Source organism: Melopsittacus undulatus, chromosome 4 (assembly GCF_012275295.1).
Source record: "Melopsittacus undulatus isolate bMelUnd1 chromosome 4, bMelUnd1.mat.Z, whole genome shotgun sequence".
NCBI classification, from domain to species: Eukaryota; Metazoa; Chordata; class Aves; order Psittaciformes; family Psittaculidae; genus Melopsittacus; species Melopsittacus undulatus.
Window position 1 is genome coordinate 16872697 of NC_047530.1, and position 22044 is coordinate 16894740.

The following is a 22044-nucleotide window of genomic DNA, read 5'->3' on the forward strand; positions in this document are numbered from 1 at the left end:
GTAACAGTAGGAACAAGGTAGAATTAAAAGTTTTTAAAATAAAATCTACTCATGCCTTCTTCAGTTGAATTCTAACTTTCCAGGAGGATGCCACAGTGGGTCTATCTGTATGTAAACCTGTTTCAAGTTAGTAACTTGCCATTGGAGTACCATTCCAACTGGGGAGAGTTCTTCCCACTTCCCATATACCAGCATATTTTGAATTTATTAATCCAAAACTAGTTTAAGTGTGATCCAGCGGAGACATCATGACAGTTTCCCACCTGTTACTATAGAACACTACTTGTAATGCTCATTTATGGATGCTCTTAGCATTGGTTTTTCCCTCTTGTTTTTGTTTCTTTTGTTTTTAAAATCAAAACCCTGCTATTTAAGTAACTCGAGAAATTATACACACCCTTTACAGACAGCAAATAATCAGTGAATATCCAGCATCCAAAACACTGCAGAGTAGCTCCAAAGAGTAACTCCAAATCTCTCACTAGAAAGATGAGAATTTCTGAATAGCACCGTCATGAAGTGCCTCAGTGAAGTGAAGCACCTATAACAAACTTCTGTGCAGGAAAGTACTGGCAAATTTAAAGGCAATGGCTGCCCTTTACTCTCTCAAAATATGGAACCACTCAGGATGAGCACATTTTATCTGACAGAAGTGGTTTTGCAGGTATCTCAAACAGGGAAGTAGCTGCCATGCAGGTCTGTAGGACGCAGGAAAAGCAGAGAGAATTAATCATGTATTCACTATTAATGTATTGATGAAACACTGCTTTAAAAGTTCAAACAGCAACTGTCAGATGAACAATGTTGGCACAAGGGTAAGAAATTAGTTTTGCAATTGTGTTATTTTTTACTATGTAGTATCAGTAGTGCGTAAAAGAACAAACATTGTGTATATGTTCAATGCCAAACCTAAACCATTGCTAACCATGTTGTTATGATGTGATTAAAATGTCACAGTCATAATTTGCTGGAAAGGATTTTATCCCTCTCCCCAAGCGAGTGTTTTCATTACTGGAGTTTTACCAGACATGTTTGTGAGAAAGAAAGGTGAAGGAATAACCCAACTCAAATATTTAAAAGCATGTAACCATTCTGGCTCATTGATAGCTGTAGCTCTCCCTGTGATTTTTAAGAGCTGCTGACGACTCATGGAAAAAACTTTGGAAAACATAGTATTGAAAAACAATTTTGCCAATGTGTCATATTTTCTGTCTTATCCCTTCCCTTGCTTCTCACTAGTAAAAGAATCTACATGAAAACAGAACCTTGATTCTTTAGGTAGACAAAATTTGGATCTGAGCTCTGCCAAAGCAAGTGGGTGTTTGGATCCTGTCCATTAAAGACATTTAACTTCAGATCCAGGTTCAATCTTCAAAGCTCGCAAGAAGTGCTGAGATCCAGGATTTTATTCTGACCCATCTCTGTTGCTAAGAAGTCGTCTGCTGCCTGTCCTGCGCATTAAGCTATAGACTTCTGGCAAGGATCTCATACGTGGCTGCTGATGTCAACATTTGCTGCCAAATTATAAGCATAGGGCGCTACTGAACATCTGAGGTGGAAGGAGATTCTGAAAGGTTAAGTGGGGGAATAAAAGGAATTTTTCTCTGGTAGTACAGTTGTCTTGAAATAACATAGACTTGGTTTGTTTCTCACACTGGCATAACTTTTTGGACTTCAGTGAAATCACACTGACTGAGTACAAACAAAAACCACAGTCTGTATAAAGCTGAAGTTTTTTTTTCACATTCAGTGTGTTGAAACAACACATTCCAGCCCAGCCATAGAAACTCCTGCTGCCTTGTAAGCACAGAAAACAGAGATTCACCCCAAATGTCCCACTCCACAAATTACTGAGTGAGGCAGGAAAACAAGCCAAACTTCCTCAGCTCAAAAAGATGCCAAACTGGACATTATTTAAAAAAAAAAAAAAAATCACATTTCAGCATGGCTTTGGATCTCTTACTTCCTGATTTAGCTATACTGGGCAGAGCAATGGAAATGATGGATAGATACCTCCCCTGGGAACGTGCATGAGGGCATGCTTTTACCTGACCTTGCCCCGCCTTTCATCAAAGCACTTCTCTTACTTTCACTGACATTTACTTCCAAGGACATTGAAGCAAAGCAAGAGAGGAAGACTTGCATACAGGCTGCCGGCTGCTCTAAGAAAAGCTTTTCATCAGTGGATTTATCAACAACTGGGATATCTGAGGAAGACTGACAGATTCATAAGTGCCCGGGGTTTGTGTTTCATTGTTGCCAAGCCACAAGACAAAACCCACAAATCTAGAAGAGGACTAAAATCGACAATTGTGTGAGGGGTGAGCTGACACCTACCATACACATTGGGAGAAAGAAAACAGCAACAGTATATAAAACAGCCTCCAGATTTCTGAAGTACTACCTATCTGATCCTCTTGCATTGTGTAGACAACCTGTCACATAGACTTCAAAGGGGCTTCTTACTTTAATTAGAGACAGATGAATCTGCCCACAGAACCCCACTGTCCCTTTCTCTGAAGAATCAGACAAGCAGTAATTGCTAGATGAAATGGAAAAAAATAACCAACAACTCCACTCCCAGTTCTTCACTGTCTTGCACTTCATGTGGTCATTTACATCTGGGCAGAGTCAACGTGAAATACTTCCAAACCACAGAAGCAGTAATTTACACTCAATTCCACTGCATTAGGCATGACACTGAAGGATCAGGCCCTCTCTTACAGGCAAAATGTCCCCAACAATAAATGACGACTAAAATATAGGCTGCATGATTACACTTGTTTTGGAAAACAGTCAATTTAGAAAGGTTACCATAAGACAGCAGCAAAAATCTGCTCCTGAACTCCCAACATCTCAAGCCACAGTACATATCTGTGTACTTGTCAATAGTACACAGGGTGCAAAAGATTATGGCCAGCTCAGGCCATTAGTTTCTTTTCTGGGCAGGAATCCCAGCATAACAGATACTTATGCATATTCTGTCCTCATTTTATCTAATTACAAATACCTCTCTAGGGATGGGGAGGGGAGAAGAGGTTTGATCACACGATTTTAGGTCACTTATGCAAGGGATTGCTGGGATAAGCATTGATCCATAGACTGCTCTTATATTTTAAAAGTTACTAAAGCCCTCTAAAAAGGTTTAAAAAAAAAGTATATATGTACCTTTATTTTTCCTATTTATATGTGTCTGTAAAACTGAGCAGTAGGAAAGACTTGAATTATATACTGCTATAAATCAGTAAGAACTACATGGAAACATTTAAAATGGCAAGACATTGATTAACTAACAATAACATGTTTTCCTAAACACCATCTGTAAACACATTCTTTCTTTCCTGTATTGTCCACACACACACAAATACGCACATACAAATAGCATGCATACACACAGTTTTCTCTAAGTAATAATAAACTAATAACATCAGAGAAAAATGGAACAAGGTAATTTAAGAAAAAATGTATGTTGCTCATTTGGACTTTAAGCTAATGGTTGCAACTCTGGTGAAAGATGTACTATTATTTTACATCGATGAACCTTTGAAAGACACATTTAGGCACGATCTAATTAAGGAAAACAACATTAAGCAGAATTGCCCCTGCTTGCCTTAGATCAACACAGCCAAAGATCAACACTGTCCAAGAATAGGTACAAAACTGTCCAATTCCCATCACCATCACAAAGTACTTCAAAACTGTGCCTGAGTGCTTCAAACCTGCTCCTTAAGCATGGGAGGAGTACAACAGAACTTGGGGAATCTTTTTAAAATTAAAATGAAAGAATTGTTTGAAACTCATATGGAAAGACTGGAGAAGTTATGGGCTGAATAATTAGTTTGGAAAGGGACATCAGAATTAAACAGACACCCTTCAGGAACAGAGAACAGTAGTAACAGAAGAAAAAATCAGATCTTAAAGGTCAGGCAGTATAGGGAGAAGTGCTAAAGTCAAGAGCTGGGACTTGAAAAAGCTATTAAAAAACAGTAATACTCTTCAAACATAAAAATAAAAGTGATCAAAGAAAGTTCTGCTGTTTTGCAGCTAGAATGGTACATAGATTAAATATAATACAGGAACAGGCCAAGAACTAAAAGAATGCTGTGCTTCAGTAGAATGACTAAGGTGGAAGTTGCAAAGACATTTGTGCAGTTACAGCATCAATTCTGAATAATCTCTGCCCAAGAACTGGGACATGAAACCATGCATCTACCAGCAAGTTATTTAAACAGACACTGCAAATCATAGTTTCTACCATATTACTGAAGTAATTTGCAAGCAAAATTGAATTCTCTTTGCTAACTGTTTTAGAGCACAAGGCTTGCAAATTACTGCAGTAAGGTTAACTGGGTCAGAGTTTACTCACATGCGGTTTTTAAGTATAAAATGATCACAGACACTCTTGAACAAGGAAAGACTAAGATACAAGATCCACACTTTGCGCCACAGTATCTTGTCATCCTGCTTTCATAAGACACTGAAATTCCAGACATCTTGTTAGCTATTTGGACTTTCAGAAAACATTCCATAGAGTGCTTTATGAGAAATTCATGAAGATGGAGAAAATGAGGATGTATAGAAGAATGGTGATGTGACTGAAAAACCACTAAAGGAGAGTTGGACGCAGGTAAACTCCTAACAGAGGCAGTAACTGGCTGATGAGAGGTTACTTCTGGAGTTCTAGAAAGGATTGGTCTGGAGACTGACATCAATATTTCCATTGATGACCTTGTCACCAAAAGTATGTGTGCTGATAAAAATTAGACACTTACAAAAGTTGAAGGCACATCAAAAATATTAAGAAGATCACACAAGAAGAATTAGATGGAATGAATAAGGTATAATTTTCACTTAATACCCTGGAGATCATCATCTTAGCAGCAACAGCTGGAAGGACGGGAGAAGAAACATTATGTAACATGATGACTATGAACTACCAGCAGAATACAATCACAAGTAAATGCAAAAGCAAGGTGCTCCTGAAAAAGGTAAAAAATACAATTATTTTAGAGGGAAAAACCTCACCTGGAACAGTGTGCAATTCTGTCTACTCACACTCAAGAGTTGAATGCGAGTAATCCAAGCTGGAGCAGAGAAGGCAAAGACAGTGATCAAAGGAAAGGAAAAGATAGCACAGACAGTTTAGTATATCAAAACAAAGTCTGAGAATGCTTATAATAGCATCATACAAAGACAAGATAGTGGAGAGGAAGACATGGAGGGAGCAGGAGTATTTAAACTAACAACCGTGCTGGCACCAGAACAAATGGGTATAAACTGGTCACAAGTAGGGCTAGGCTAGGGATTAAAATGCTATTTCCAGCCATCAGAGCAGTGGGTTCTGGAACTCTCCCAAGAGGAGTAAAGGGAACAAACAGTCTAAGTGGGGATTTAAGACAAGGACTTTTCAGTTTATGAAAGGGATTATCTGACATGGTACCAGGGAACTGGACATAAGACCTAGGAACCCTCTTTTAAACCTACACTTCCATTAATTGAGCCTCTGAGGCCAATTTAGTCTTTGTCATCTCATCTGAAAGTACCCACACAGGAATGAGTTAGTGCCAACTGGGATGGCAGTCTTTATGATATAGCTACTTACCCACTAGAAACAGGACCAGGCTTACCCACACACTCAAGATATTAAGCACAGTTTCTTGCTTTAATGGGCACTCTAGCCCAACCTGACATCTGATGGTAGTACATGCAAAAAAAATTATGTTCAAGGCACTGTCATGGCTTTGCCAAGAGACCACTAGTGCCACATTCAAACTGTTCTTCCAGAGGTGTGTGCCAAATTCCCTTCAAAGGTAGTCTTTATCAAACCCCATGGGTGAGCATCTCCCAGACACTTCAGCCTCCAAGAACTCACTACTCTTTCATCCAGTCCTGTTAGCTACTCAGCACTGCAGGTGGTGCCTGCAACACCTCACAAGCACTACTGGCCAGCTTAATGAGGCCTTTTTGACAAGAAAAATTAAAACTCAAGGGAGGCAAAATGACAGAAACCAAAAGAAATCTCCAGGTTTAGCAGAACCTCCTCACAGACTGAAATTTTCATGCTGCTTTTGTATCAGTGTAAAGACCTAATGCTCAGCATTTGAGCTGGCCCCTATTGGAAAAAAATAGTACTTATAAAGACAAAAGCAAAAGGTCAAAGTCCTACAGCCCTGAAAATAGATGTGTTGGAGAGAAAAACGTGACAGGTCCTGATTGATAACCATGCTTGAGGGAAGCTGCTAGAGGAAAACTGCTGCAGTAAAGGCTGCAGGGAGTCACTGCTCCAAAACCCTGCTGCGGCAGAAAAGGCACATGTGGCTGCTAGAGCAGGAGACGGACATGGTTAATTGACTGGGAAAGTTTAGCAGAGATGGAATTAATGCAAAGAGCTCAGAGCCCAGGCGTGCAATTCTGTTACCAAGGGAAGGAACCATTCAGCTGGAATTGCAATCCACTTTCAGGTCAGAGCCTTTCCCAAAGGCAGAGTGCTCATCCCTCATCTGTTCCTTCTCTTCCCCTTCAAGAGGTGCATGGAGGAGAAGGTAGCTGGAAACAGCATCCTGGGAATATAGATGGCCTTTTGAGGACCAGCCAGGTTTTGACTTCGCATGGTATGTGTTTAGCAGTGAGGAATTTGGAAGATATGTCAGGAGAGACAGCCTCTCCTAACCATAGGACTTTGTGGATAAGTTAGTTGTGGTAACAAAACTAGAAAGTTAATAATAGCGGAGGAGGGAATTTGCTTTCATATCTACTCAGCAGAATGAATACCTGAACCAGATACATTTGCAATCTGGTCAGATGAGAATGCCAGGAGTTAGGTACTCTGGAATCACGGCAACAACATGGGAAAAATACACCCGAACAAGTATTTTTTATTTTTTAAATTAAAGCAGATTGCAGAGGAAGATAGGAATGACACAAATACAAACCACAGACCAGATGACACAGATGATCTTATGCAGTGATCTGCTGCCAGTATTTTGGCAAGTAGCACCCACAACTGTGTTCCTTTCAGCTAGTGTCTCAGAGTTCCTTTCCTCAGTAAGGCAGGACTAGATCAGGGAACTTCATTTCTTCTGCCATTTTAACAAAGCAACTTTAAATACACATGCAAGTAGCCTTGTAAAATAAAGTCAAACTGTTCTCACACCAGTGACTTTGAATTCTGTGAACCAACTGTACTGGACAGACTGTCTCGTGTGCAGCATGTATGTTTTGAAATGCAAAACTACTTGCCCCTTGGTTCATTTCCGTGGTAAAATACTTGCACTCAAATGGTGCTTTTACTAGCTCTAGGCATAAATCACTGCCATCAAGGATGCTTTAGTGATTTTATTGGTGAACTTCTTCCATTGGAACCAGGCAGACAGTCTTAACTCAGTTTCCCATTCTTTCTCTGTGCCCCTAATTTCAACTTGGCCCTGGAAGTGCTACCAAGGAGGATTCCCATTAACTTTCAACACATAACTCATATGCTAACATTAAACACCAAAAGCAAAGCAATGTGGCTTCTAAACCTCCAATTTTGTCAATGGTTGATAGCATGCCTAGTGTGACCATCACCCGCCAGTCAGTGCATGCCATTCCTCCCATCAAAAGAATGGAGAAAATAATCCCATGGCAGTGACTGTGATGTTTAAGCACCATTATAAAGCATTTTCCTGCTCTGGCATGAAAGTGCCACGTACTTTACACTACACATAACATATTTTTCCTGATTCATGCTGGAAACTCCTAAAATCCTCACTGCAGGATATGGAAAGGGAAAATTCCAGGTGGGAGAAATTTTGTATAGCTGCTTTCTGCTCGGTCTGAAGAAATCTCACTTGGTAGAGCTACTCTTAGTAGGCCAAGGTAGTCTTTTGCAGGCAAAGAGGGACTCTCCTTTAGACCTGTCTTCGTGCAAAGGAAGCAAACTACATTTTAGCAACAGGTAATTATATTAATGCCTCCGCTACTCACCCTGACTAGCATGAGAGTCATACCTGTCTGTGAAAATACACTCATGACTTACCTACACCATACAACAAGTCAAGGGTCAGACTTAATTCAGTAGGATCTGAGCTGCCACTCTGCAACCATGAAACAAAGCTGCCTCTCTCTGTGCATGAAGGCAGAACGTTGAAGTGAGCACACCAAAATGCACCACCTCATATTTCCCATCCTCTTTCAACATACCAGAGTAGATCCTGGTCCATTGTCCCAGTCCAGAAGCCATTAAAATCTCTCCTCCTCCTATATGAGGGGTCTGAAACAAACATTTCATTTTGGGAAATGACTCAGGAAGAACATGTGAGGAAGCAGAGCAACAAACAATACATAAGGTGGATATAAATCCAGATAAAATATTAAAATCATTAAAGGGTTGCTGATCCCTGAAGGTTGGAAAAACGAAGAGAGTTAATTAAAAGCAATCTCCACACAGTGCTGAGCCAGTCTGCCCTGATAAATCAACAGCTAGGACTGCACTTGTAGAGGTCAATGGGGGAAAGAGGTTGGGAGGCAGGCGAGAGGAAAGCTAGGAGAAGAGAAAGCATTTAGCTGAGACTATTGACAAAAACAAACCAGATCTGGTGACAGGAAATGGAGAAGGGGTTGCCACATATATCTCCCATCGACATTTTTTGGTGGGATTTCGACCTTAGGAATGCCTGCTTGCCATCAACATAACACCATCTAACCTGACCAAGTTGTCATTCATACATATCAGCACGGGAGAGGAGAAAGAAGAAGGTTTTGGGACCCTATTCTACCTGGGGAGGTATTAACATCACTTTCATCCATATGCCATTTGGTCAGTAAGGACTAGCATCACCAAAATTAGCAGAGGGACACTTCTGTTCTGGAGAAGAACTTCCTAAAAATTAAAGGGCCAGTCAGATAGGATGAAGCAGCAGAAATAGTATCTCAGTGCTGCAGTTAAGAGGGTTTCTCCACACCTGTGAAGAAAGAGCTCACTGCAGAGTCTTCTCATCACCAACCCTCACCCATCACATCCCACATGCCTCTTAACTTGTAGTACCCGAACCACACAAGGTACTAATCTCTGAATTAAAATTGTGCTCCTGATTTACTCTATATTTCACATCATGCTAATGATTTGGAAACTCCTAGGATAAAGAATCCATAGAAAATACAAAAAACCTACAAAAACAGTCAGGGTAAGCTTGTAGATGCAAGTGAGTTTGTGTCATAATTTCTGATATTGGACACTGGTAAGTGATTTATCAAACACCCAGGAGGAGAGCAGCTTCAAACATGATGCAGTTTTTATTCATGGTCAGGACAAGAGGACTTTAGCAGTAAAACAGCCTTCTGAAGCACTGTTCCCTTTATTCCTTACTCAGATTGCATACTTTTTTTTTTTAACATAAAATATATTTGTCCCCATCATTGACTAAACACAATCTCACAGGAGACAATACTGAGACCAAAATACTTGAACAGTCACAAATCCATGGGTCATGTTCTTCAGAACTGCGCTTGAAGGAAATGGAAATGTGGACATTACTTTTCCCTTGAAGAAATAATACTAACTTTGTGTCTCCATTTTAAGTTTTCCCATAGTACTGTTCACTGGGTAGTGAACTATCTGGGCTATAACTCCAGCCATTTCACTTTTTTCTCCCAACTTTGTGACTAATCACATTAGAAACTGCAAAATTCCTAGAACCAGACCAAAAATTTCACAGCCACATGACACAAAGCACTGAACCGCTGTTCAATTACTCTTCCAAAAGGTGAAACGCACCCGAAACATTTTCAAGAGTAAATTCTGTTCCAACAGGCATAGTCTATCTTCCTGTGGCTAGTATGAAGCCAATTCAAAGCATAAAAGCAGCATAAGCACTGTACTTGGTGTTTTGGCAGAAGTAGCATGCCTGCATCTGATCAGATCAAATCAGCTCTGCCAGCTGATGCGGTAGGGCAGACCAGAATTAACCAACTCAGGGCATGGCCTTATTTCACTGCACTGCACCTGATTTTCTTTGCACTATCCATCGTATTTAGATTTTTGAAACCTAAAAGGCAGGAAGCATTTAGCCATGCGCTTGTATATAATTTAGCACATCTTAACCAAGACGAAGTATTGTGTGTCACAAGGGGGAATCTGAGAAGAAACAAGGGGGAACACCCAAGTTACGTGGGATTCCTTTCTTTTCGTACTGAGATTTCACTGCATCTTCTAGTTAGCATTTTATATTCATTTATTAAAATTATCAGAAAACAAAGACAGCATTATCAGATGTCAAAGGCTGATACAACTCGTGGTTTCATACGAATGGAGAGATGATCCTCAGTTAGGTTGGATCAGTTCTGTCACAAGGGACTGCAATATTAAATATCACTTCCAGCCTTTCTCACCAGAAGAATAACACTGATGTAGTCAGTGTCCCCATCAACACCTGAGCAGGGGACTCTCTCCTGGCTACAGCTCAGCAGAACACAAAACTAATGAATCAGGACTTGGCAAGCACACACTGCTGATCACAGCCACCTAGCGCACACTCATCTGTACACATCCCTGCCCTGCTTCCTCTGCTCCACTGACTCCTGGTAAAGCCTCCCCTCAGACAGTGCTGGGGCCAGTAAAACCTTCCATGTGGCTGGAATTGCAACTCTCGGACCGCACCCAGCTCAGGCAGGTAACCTGAAAACTGAGACACATGCTGACATACTCCTGCTATTCCAATACTGGAGGGGACGGGGGTGTGAGAGGAATATCTGCCAGCAGCCGTTGAGACACTGCATTATTCTTTTCTAAGACATCTGCTGGGAATCTGTGGTTAAAATATGCTCTTCTGGGAAATAAACCATATATAACAATTAAAAAATATATCATGCTTCTAATAATTTAGGCTGTTAACAATAAATATGAATTTTAAACATTCAGTATTCAAGCACTCATGATATTTACATTACATGTCAGTCAATTTAAACAGTGAAAAAAAATTGGGCAGTTCTGTTCTTTTGAAATAAGAAAGGAAAACCACTTTCTGTTTCCTACACACTAGTCCAGTGTATTTCAGTTTGTTCCACAAATTGTAAAGAAGCTGTTAAAGACAAGAAAGAACAGTTTTCATCTGAAATTTTTTTAAAATTAAAAAGATTTTAAAAGTATGGGTTTTTTTAGATTGTGTTGATAACTTTTCTTTAAAGAAACAAAGCAGTGCTAAAACTGGGACCTGCACTAAGGAAGCGATTAACACACCTCAGCCTCTGCATCCTGGGCAAAACTGCCAGGCAAAGCCAGAAAAGCAGTATAATCCTAATGAAGCCCTTGGAGCAGGCCTTAAGCAATGTTGCCTTGGTGCTGGAGCATGTCACCCCAGACAGGGAATCCTCACATCAGAGGTTAGTCTGTCCAAGGGAGAAAAACATCAACTCCAGAAACAGATTCATTCCACTACTACAAGTCCTCGGGGATAAACAATGCAGGGATGGTTCTTGCTCAAGGCAACATTACATACAGACAACACAGTGATCAGCCCAGAATAAATACCAAGATTGTAAAATTGATCTACCAAGCAAAGAAATTCAGCTCTGACATGAAAGAAAACCACAGTGAGAAAGCACTAGACTTAGCAAATTATAATCCTAAAAGATGGTGATGGGTTATTCACAGCCATTGGGGGCATTGGAATGCCTCATTTTGGGACTGCAGAGGTACAACCAAGTGTCATAAATTGCTGAAGACAGATATGCAAGATGGACAAAGTCTGCTCTTGAGAGCAAGCTCCAAATACTACACTTTCTGTTTTAAGAAAGCAGAGAGGAAATCAATTTTCATTAGGCTACACAAAGGATGAGCCACATTACCTTCACCATGACTCAGACTGAAGACAAGAGTCCTATTTTGCTTTGTGTACCGTGCTTCTGCAAGGTCTGGGTAAACTATTCCCATTTGGACACTGAGAATCCTATCTAATAGGCATTATGCACCCAGCTCGTTGGACATGTGCTTACCTTGAAATTATTACAGCCTCCAAAAAAATCATACCTTTGGGCCTTTGTAGGACAGCCTAGATGGTTCAATATTGCTTTCACACACCACAAACAGTAAGCTTTAAAAACTTTTTCTTCAGTGACAGTTCTGTGATACAACCTCCATCCATCTACCCACACAACTGGACAGACTGTTAAAGGCTGGAACACCAACAGAACAAAACTACAAAAGCACTGTGAAAGGCTGGAACAACAACATAACGGAACTACAGAAGCACTGCAATAACTAATCATGCTCAAAAGACTCATGGAACCAGACATAACACTGTAACTAGTAACGTACCTTTTATCAGACTCACCCATATTCAAACCAGCATATCCCCAGGTCTTAACTTGGCTTCTCTGCCCCCCAGTGACTTCTGTTCATACTTATATTTCCTTGCATAAATACAGTCACATTCATCTCTCATTTTCTGTGAAAGATGGTACTGAGATACAGAAAACAGGTTTCATGTGGACAACGGTTTTGGTTTGAAATGTGCCACACTAGAGCTCATTTATGGTTCTAAATGACATCAGAGCCACTCTGGAAATGCTGTAGAGATTTTGGTACATGAATTAATGTGCCCAACAACCCTGTTCTGTCAAGCAGAAGAAAATTCCCTTCTGCAAAGCCATATTAAAATCACCTCCACATCACTTGTAAACACTGAATTGGCAACCTAACTGTCTATTTTATTGCTTCCACCTGCTGAAAGCAGCACTGCACACTATACTTTCACTTTAATATTAAAAACCAGCAACTAGATGCTTATGCAACAGCATCCCCCTAGAAAAAGTGAGTCTTCATCAGCACTTAATCATGACATAGGGGTGTTTCAGGGATGTGTAATGGGATACAGGACCTTCCCATAAAGATTCCCCAGCCTGAATTCAAGCCAGAACTATCACTAATGAAATACTTTTGCCGCACAAGACCCCAAGACCCATGCTGGTCTGTTGCCAACATGAAACAGGGATGTGAGCACAGATCATTCCTTCACAGATGTCTCATACCACAGAATTCATCATTACAAGGACGGCCAATTGGCAGCCCAGGGGTCGGAGCTGGCTGTCAAGGCAATTTTCTCTGAGAAGGTACAGCGATTGGAAAACCGACCACTGCTGTGTGTTTGCAGCGGGAACACAGAGCCAGAACAGGCCTGGTAGGGTTTATAAGGTCAGCTCTAGCACTGCACACACAAGTCTGCAATGATCTGGTACCCAAACACCTGGCAGGGAATAAGTGTCCCCAAGCACATCAAAGTTATCTGACAATTAGCATGCAAGTGACTTAGCCTAGGAGCTGAGCCTGAGTTAGCCTCTTTTGTCCTAGAAGTTGTCTTGAGCAAAAGAAAGAGAGAACACCAGCACTGCTGCTAGAAGGCCAAATTACTGGAAGGCAACAGCTCCACCAGCGAGCATTCGAGCAGAGCACTATATGGCAGCAGGAATCTCACATGCAGAAAAGGCAATAGCTTAACATATGTGCCTGTGAGTACATTTAATTGACAACCTGAAATAAACGTCATCTGTAGGAGTAAAGACAGAGAAGGGCTGAGGGTAAACCAGCTCTGCTTTTAGACAAGACTTTGCAAATTGCAAGGTCTTAATTACATTAAATGTATTATGGTACCATATGCACATGGCTAATAAGGCAGAGATGGAGGAAATGGGACTAGATGCCTAAGACTGGAAGTTGAATGGCTACATTCTAGACTTCATCTTCAAATCAGGAAGTTTCTGAACCACTTTGTCCTAGTTTAGCCATCCATAAAACAAAGGCAATAATTGTTTCTTCACAGGGGTCTTGAGAGGTTTAATTAATTAATATTTACAAACTCCACTGAGATATCTGACTATTTGAAGTAATTCAGAATACATTTTAACTGCATTTGTTCCTTCTACTGCACTACTCCATATTAACATATCCAAAGAAGAAGAACATGGGGAAAAAAAGTATGGAGATAGATACACAGACTAATGGGAAAAAAACCCAACCCAACAAATCCAGCAATTCAAATCCACCACTGCCGCACCAAAGCTACCTGAATACTGCCTTTCCTGTGGATGAAGAATAATGTGTTTACCAGGACATTTGCCACCTTTTCCCTACAGATCTGTTAAACTTGGGCCTGGTATTTCTGCCTGTAGCACCATCTTGGTAAACAACAAGATATTAAATGGCAGAAATAATAGGCAGTCATGCCAGGTAGATTTGCTCATCAGAGGAAGAGAAAGGTAGAAGAGCAAAGGGATGAAAGCACTACAAGAGAACTAGAATGTGAGAAGAGTGCACTAGATGGAGACAGACACAAGCTGAGTGCGAGGAGCTGCCAGTCATTAATAGGGGACTCCACACACTGTATGTATATACTATTCTATATAATGTATTCCCACAGATGCTCAGGTACTCTGGAATACATTATCCCTAGAGACTAGTCTAGCATGTATGTGTCCAAGTGCCAGAGATAAACCGAATATTGGATGCACTTAAATGCACAAGCACACACAGGGAGCTGCTTGATACCTGAGCTAGGATTTCTCAGGCTCCACATTGTCCCCATCTCAGAGCAAAACCTTTGTGTGGCCAGTTTCTGTAGGGGGCGTTTGTGGGTTTTGAGATACAATCAAAACGCAGACAGAGGAAATGCAAATGTCATTCAGCTCCTTTTCATTGTCAGGAAGGACACATGAGGATAAAATACTGTGCACTGCATCCCTTCCCCTATTATGTGTCCTACTGCTTTTGTCCTAATTTATCCCATGCATAATTTATTTACACGTGTATTGTTTCCCGATCAGCAACTTTCAAGAATAAGTGAAAATTATAAAATGTTTTATTAAACAAGTTGTCAATAAAAAATGCTGAGTGTCAGACGGCCAGCACCAGCTCTGTTTCCTCCAGACAGCATTAGTACTTTAAAACGTACGCAGAGAAAAGCGAATCCAGCACTTGATGTCTATTGTTTCCTCCTCTCACACCCCCCGGGGGCGAGGGGAGGAGAAGGGAGCTAATTATAAATGGCCTAATCCTGTTCCCCCCCTACTTCAGCGGCAGCGGGATCGGGCCCCCGGATCATTTCGGCACAGGATTGCCGCTCTCGGGGTTCCGCCGCGGTTGCCGAGAGCCCCGCGGTGCCACCAAGTGCGAGGCGAGGAGACGAGGTCCCGTCCTCAGCCGTGCCCTGCCCGCCGCTCCCGCCTCCCTCTCGCCGGCCACAGAGAACACCAAGCCCGGGGTCCCCGACGCCGGCATTGCCCTTGGATAGCACAGCCGCACTTGGCTTAGCCCAGCCCAGGTGAGGAGCGGTGCGCGGCGGGCGCTGTGTGCGCGCTGCCCGGTCCCCGGGGTGCGCTGCCTGAGCCCGAGCCCGCGCAGCGCCCGGGAGGCGCACGGGGAGAAGTTGCTCTCTCCTGCACAAGTGTTAAACCTGCCGTCAAACGAGGGGCTTCCAGAGTGTGTTCAGCCTCTCTCTCTCTCCCCCCCGCTCCCCCCCAGAGGATACTCGGGCTTCTTTGGTTAACCCCCTGACAACTGCGCTCCGCTCTCCCCGCGGATTTTCATAAGGTGCTACAGAGAGGACGGATAAATGAAAGCAAAGGCTCTCTGTCAGGACGGAGCAGGAAAGATGATAAACATGTCAGCACCCCTTCCCAGCTCGAGGCTTTCCTTTCCCTCCCGATCGCTGAGAGCGGCAGGAATCCCTGGAAAAACCTTCAAGTGTTTTTCCAACTCCAGCTGTAAAGACTCGAGTCGAGGCGGAAAAAAAAAAAAAAGAAAAAAGAAAAACCCAAACCCTCGCAGCCTTAATTTCATCTCTGAAAACTCAAAGGTATAAAAACACCCACTCAGCGCAGCCAGAAAGTGCAGACGAAGCGTCACCGCCAGGTACTCTGCTTCCCCGCTTTAATAGAGAGAGCGCTGCCCCCGTTAGCAGAGCAGTCGTTTCACAAAGGTTAAGACAGCTCCTCTCCCCACACGCGGTGCCAAATCCCACTCTCCCTAATGCCTTCAGGGATTAGCGGCGTGCGCTGCCGGCCACAAGGAAAATAAAGGACGCGATCTAGAAGTCGGCAACCAGCTACTGTGGTCCTCCTCTTAAACCGACCCAGTTTACAGACCGGGACAGGACCCCTGCCGCAGAAGCCCGTGTCTCCCTCTTTCCCGCAGCGCACTCCCGGCTCCCTCCTCAAGGGATCGGTAGCAGCGGGACAGGTCCCGTCGGAGCAGCCCGTGGTTGCCGGTGCCTGCTCTCGGGATGGAAACACCATCAACTCTTTTCGCCACTCGAAAAGCGAAAGCCTGTCATATGCAAAACAGATCTCCGGACTTCCTGCCCAAATCCACGACCGGCAATCCCGAGTCATTCATTTCGCCCAAGTCTGTTTCACCTCCCTCCTTTCTCCCTTCCTCTCTCCCTACGAACACCGAGGGGCGCCGGCAGTGCCCCCCCACCCGCCCCCCGCCACCTCCCAGCCTAGAAGCGAGGGGGCCGCTTCCCTCCCGGCTCGTCAGGACATCCTAACTCCTCCAACATCAGCCGCGGCGGCTCCTCCAAGCCGCGGCCGGAGCTTGGAAGCACCGCGCACGGACACCGTTCACCCGTGCCCCGTGCCGGTCCCCGGTACGTGTCAGTGTCCCCGCTGCCTTCCGCGCCGGCAAGCGGGCAGGACGCTGTCAAGTGCGCGCAGCACGGTGCCGCTGCTCCGGGAGCACCGGCCGGGCAGCCCCGCTCCGCCGCCTCCCCCCCCCCCCCGCCCGGGCTCTAATTAACCGGCGCTCGAGCCGAGCAATTTCTGCTCGTTAATTTGGGCGCGAGCCGCGGGGATGTGTTGCACAAAAAGCCGCGGAGCGAGCACCGGGGCGGAAAGGAGGGCGGGGGGAGGGCCGCGGCGGGAGCTGCCGGCACCCGGCTCGGGCTGGCAGCCGCCGCCGGAAAGGCGCCTTTTTTTCATATTTAAACCACGCGGAATATGTTCATTTTTGATCCGTACTTACGCTTTCAGGGGGTTGTGAATGACAGTCGCCATTTTGCTACAATGTAACAGAATATTGTGTCTCGGAGTTCTAAAGGTTCGCTCAGGGGAAGCGGCCAGCCAATCAGAGCGCGGCATACCGGCCCGCCGACCAATCCGACGCCGCGGGCGGGGCCGGGGCTCTTCTAGTTATTAGGGGAGCTGTCAAAGCCCAGAGGTCACTCCCTCTCCGTGGAGCTGGCAGTGAGCAGGTCTTAAAGGGGCAGCGCCCGTAGCCGGGACTGCCGCCGAGCCCGGGGGAAACGAGGACGGGCAGAGGGAGACGGCCCCGCAGCTCCGCGGCTGTAACGCAGCGCACCGGGAGAAGCAAAGCCGGGCTCTCTCCTTGCCCCTGCGCACCGCTGACCCTGGCTTCCCAGGCGGCGTGCCCCGCGAGGAACCGAGCCGCGCTGCCCCGCTCGCACCTCACGGTCCACGGCAGCGTGCTCCCCCGTCTGCTTTCCCTTTCTCCAGAGTCGCGCTCCCCGCCAGGTCTCCAGGAGCCGCCGGTGCTGGCAGCGGCTTCAGGGCAGCTCCGCTCCCGCTCCCCCTCCCCCAAGAATTTCCCTCGCCCTGTCTGTCATCCCGGCTCTCTGTCCCTGCGCCCTTACATAACGCCCGGCGGCCGGACCGACCGACCGACCGACAAGCTGCCGGCTCCCCTGTAGAGCAACTTCTGGCTCCGCGGGAGCCGGCCCCTCGGCTTGTGGCACAAGGAGAGCGGGGTGAACCCTGAGCCTCATTCCACCGGACGTGTAGCCCCGCTGACAGCGGGAGGATGGACCCCGAGAGCGCGAAAGGCGCTAGCAGAGCCATGTCTGGGGAGGCAGCAAACTCCAGAAGCCCAGGCTTACCTGCAACTCATTAAAGGACTTGCAAATTAATTATGGAGCATGACCTAAGTAATCTAAGAGGTTGTCAACCCTGATCTCACTCTCAGAAGTAAACCCACTATCCCACTATCACAAATTACACCAGTGTAAATTAGGTCTAACGAGAGCAGAATCAAACCAAGAAGTTTTCTTCTTGTCTGATACTACTGTAAGTTTTGCCATCTTAACACTTCTCTCTCTCTTTCAAAGGTCTTGCCTCCCCTTCAGGCATCCTCTATCCCTTTTAAAAAACACATCAACAACCACCACCAAACCAAGCTTGCTCCTCCATTCTTTGCATTAATATAATCAGAAGAAATCAGCTAAAGACAGTTAAAATATACAGACATCAAAACAGCAAAAGAGACTACAGAACCAACTTAATTCACAACTTAATGAATCAAAAAATTGAAGTAATGATGTTTGTGAGATATTGAGGTGCTAACAGAAGGAGAAATAGCAATCTTCCTGAGCTAGTGGGCTGAACTAGGCAAAGGCAAAGACAACCAAAAGATCTCTCTCAACTGCTTGACAAAACAAAACTTCCTAAGACTAGGGCAGAAATACAAAGAAAACAGACAGAAATTATTACCCACAGTGAAGATGGGAGAGCAATGCAGCAGCTTTCCATTCAATAAAGATACATCAGAAACCTGAAAGAAGCTAAACTTTCTAAGATCTGCCTAGGGTCCCTCTTTTCAAAACATTGCCTGCTCCACCTACTTGGTCAACCTGGGTACTGTGCCAAGCGTGTATCCCTGGAGGGAATCAGCTCTTCCATCAAAGCAATCTAAGCCATTTGGTTACAGGCACTGCTCCGAAGAAATAAGCTTTCTGTCAGCTGGAGAGTTGCCAGGATGCTGAGATCTATCCCAAAACATTGCTTCTGGGAAGCAATCTTTAAGAATGTTTCCATTATCATATTACATTATAGTACTTAATATGGTAGTAGCCCAGGTGACATTGAGTGTGACTTAAGACCCTCTTGTTCAGTACTCTCTCACTCACTGTTCACAGGAAAAGCTAACCACAAACTGCCACGTTTTCACAAGCACACAGCTGATGTTCATGCAGCAAAGAAAGAAACGTCTTTGCATGCACCTGAACTGGTGACCCTGAACTAGCGACCTGTATCATAACTCTCTACAACAAGGTTTTCTGGTTTGACTGTCCTTACTGCCACAATATTAAAAACAAAACAACCAAATTTTAGCATTTACCCTAGGACAGGCGATATTCACTTGTGGGATAACAATTTTGCTTCACACAAAAGAAAAAAAATAGCCTAGGACCGTGCCACATTGCAGAACTGGAGACAGATTTGTGCTTCTGAGAGAAGGCACCAAATTCAGCCAAGTTCTAGAAAGCTCTAATGCAAACTAAGTTCTAGAAAGCTCTAATGCAAACTGGTGACATGTTCAGGGAATTTAAAAAAAAAACAACAAACTGATTGAGGTCATTTTTAGGAGTTTAATAAGTCCCTCTAGTGCTGTTTGTTGGACATATAGGCCCATTCTTGTTCTGCAGGCAAAGAGCTCATGGCATTGCTTGGCAGGGACTGTATTGCAAAAATGGGATTAAGCTGTATATGCTTCTCTGGCTGCTCCTGTTTTTCAGACGCTGGGCCTTTATCAGCTATCAGCAAGAGCAACAGACAGGGAGAACAGCCACAGATGTCCTTGGGTGGTTTACAACCCTTTTCCCAGCCAGACCCCAAGTTACTGGCCAGGAGAACCAGTCAACAGCACTGCCTCCCTCAGACAAGCATCTGGGATGTCCAAGGACAAAGCTGTGGGAAGACTTGCCCATGGTAACAAAAATATCCCTCAGGCTTTGCGCATGTATCCATATAGTTTTCCTATAGTGTGCTTCATGTAGAATTCCACAAGTTAGATTACCATTTCAGCTGGAAAAGAGGCATGGAGCACTGAGTGGCACTTCACTTGTAATGAACTGCATAACTTATTCACTGTTTCAAGTAAAAGGACCATCACAAACCTATGTTAATAAAAACCTTATGCCACACCATGGTTACCTCCATTTTCATATACATCCCAGTCTACCATCAACCAATCATTTAGGAACTGAATCTTTAGATCAATTTTTCTTTGGATTTCAGTAAGTCACTGCTCAAGAGTATGATCACTGTTTTATACCCTAAAAGACCAACACATCTGAAACACACTCAGCTACAAACACACAGCTGAGAATCTTTCACTGTGAAAGAGTCTTTATCCTGTATTTATTGTCTCCTGCTTTCTTTTTTACATTGCTAAGTTTTAATGTAGAATTGTTCTTTTGAAGGAGGGAAAGTTAGGTTTTACTTACACATTCCTCAGCTCTTGTAAACTGGAAAGTGAAACAAACTAGACACTGACATTGAAAGCCACAAATCTAATTCTGCTATGGAGGCAAACCTACAAGACAAACAGCTGTTAGTCCACCAGGAGCCACATGTCTTTCTCAGATTTGATATTCCCAGGTATTTCCATTGATATGCAGCTTCATTTTCTTTAAATATATTACTATTCCAAGGACCAGACCTAACAAATGACAGCATGCTCTTTGTGCTGTAATGTAGCTTGTTACAGCAAAATAGGCCTCACATGCACAAATACCCTGCAACAGACTTGAAGTCTTAACCCCTTTTTATTTAAAGCTGTGCAGACATCTCTCATACCCTGTTTCTTGTCAGCCCTCCTCCTCACTTTCTTTGATCTTTACCAATAGTTTTTGAGCTGAAAGGGGAGGGAAAGATATCAGAGTGTCAGAGTTACAGACTCAACACTCGACAGACACATCACCAAAAACTTTACAAAATCAGCATAACAAAGATAACTATGGAGCTACACAGCATAAAATTTGGCACCAACAATTCATTCTTTGCAACTTTGGGAATCGCATTCTTAAAAGCTGACCTCAAATTTAGTTGATTTTGTCTGGTTGGTTTCACTTTTTTTAAGCAAAATTTCCCCTCTATAGCTATAGCAACCTTTTTTTCCCATCAGGAAGGACAAGATTTACATGTCCAGAGTCACAGGTCTGCCTGAGCTGGGGAAAAAAGTAAGCAAAAAAGTGAACCCTTTAGGGCTCCTTTTCACTGTTCCCTACATTAAAGACAGGAAAGAGTATTTCTGCATCTACATCCATGAATGGAATACAGAAGTGGTATCCTGATTCATCTGAGATAATGCTGTGTGTGCCATCTCCATCTATTCCTAGTGTGGGGCTGAAAGGGAGTTTCAAAAGTGCTTTAAATCTTGGAGGGAGGAGACTGTGTATATTAGGGCATAATTACCTGGACAGATTTGACCCACTGGAAAAGTTCCTCATCACCACTGTGGATGGAGTCTGGGGATTCTGCCTACCTACAGTTTTAACCACCTTTAAACACAGATTTCAAATGTGGCCTAAGAGTGCTGCAGTATGATTTCCTCTTGCCCATGAGTAGAAAACAGAATGTAATACCTTGATAATCAATCTTATCTCTAGTAAGCACAAAGCACACACCGTAATTACAATTCTAAGACAGGTTTAACATTTGGGTTGAACATAATGAATAGCTCTCTACTCGAGAAAATTAACAGCTGAGAAAAACATAAACTGCCACATTCATCCAAACAGAGTGCTAACTTCGAGTTTTGCTGTGGATTTGACAGCTTCAGCTTTCTTTCATTACCAATGAGACCACCTCAAAGAAATGAATGAGTATTTCACTGTGACTATCTGATGACTCCACTATGGAGAATATTTTTTAATAGAGCATGCAGAAGCGAGCAGCCCAGACACAGCTTGAGAGTAATGACTTGTTTTCTTTCAGTATTTGAGCTTCCTTGTTTATAAAGTATATTTTGGTCTCTGGAACAAACACTATCGTAAGTAGGCTACTTTTGTAGTTCGTAAGAAAGTTATACAGCTGACGACAAAACCAGTCTTTTTTTTCTTAACTACACTGAAAATTTGATTTAGCCAGAAAATCTCACCTGCTTTTTTTGTGGTTTAACATTATTTTTAATTTTTATTTTCAATATTTTATTATTTTAATAACACCTCCAATGGTTTCACTCCCTTTTCCATATAAATACAAAAGAATTAGAGTATTACAGTATTATTTTTTTCTGTTTTGTTCTATTATTTTCAAAACAATCTGTAACTTAAAAATATT

General features: G+C 43.4%; 1 protein-coding gene across 7 annotated transcripts in view; it reads right to left on the reverse strand.

Moving 5' to 3' along the window:
* The window catches only part of DPF3 (double PHD fingers 3), a 164028-nt gene extending 146986 nt beyond the window's left edge, over window positions 1-17042 (reverse strand). For all 7 annotated transcript variants that reach the window (XR_004549558.1, XR_004549557.1, XR_004549556.1 and 4 more), the window contains exon 1: window positions 16991-17042. Coding sequence is in view for 4 of the 7 variants with exons in the window: in XM_031051793.2 (XP_030907653.1) it covers window positions 16991-17022 (32 nt within the window). In the remaining 3 variants the exon portion in view is untranslated. The remainder of the gene's footprint in view (window positions 1-16990) is intronic.
* Window positions 17043-22044: the final 5002 nt, after the last annotated feature.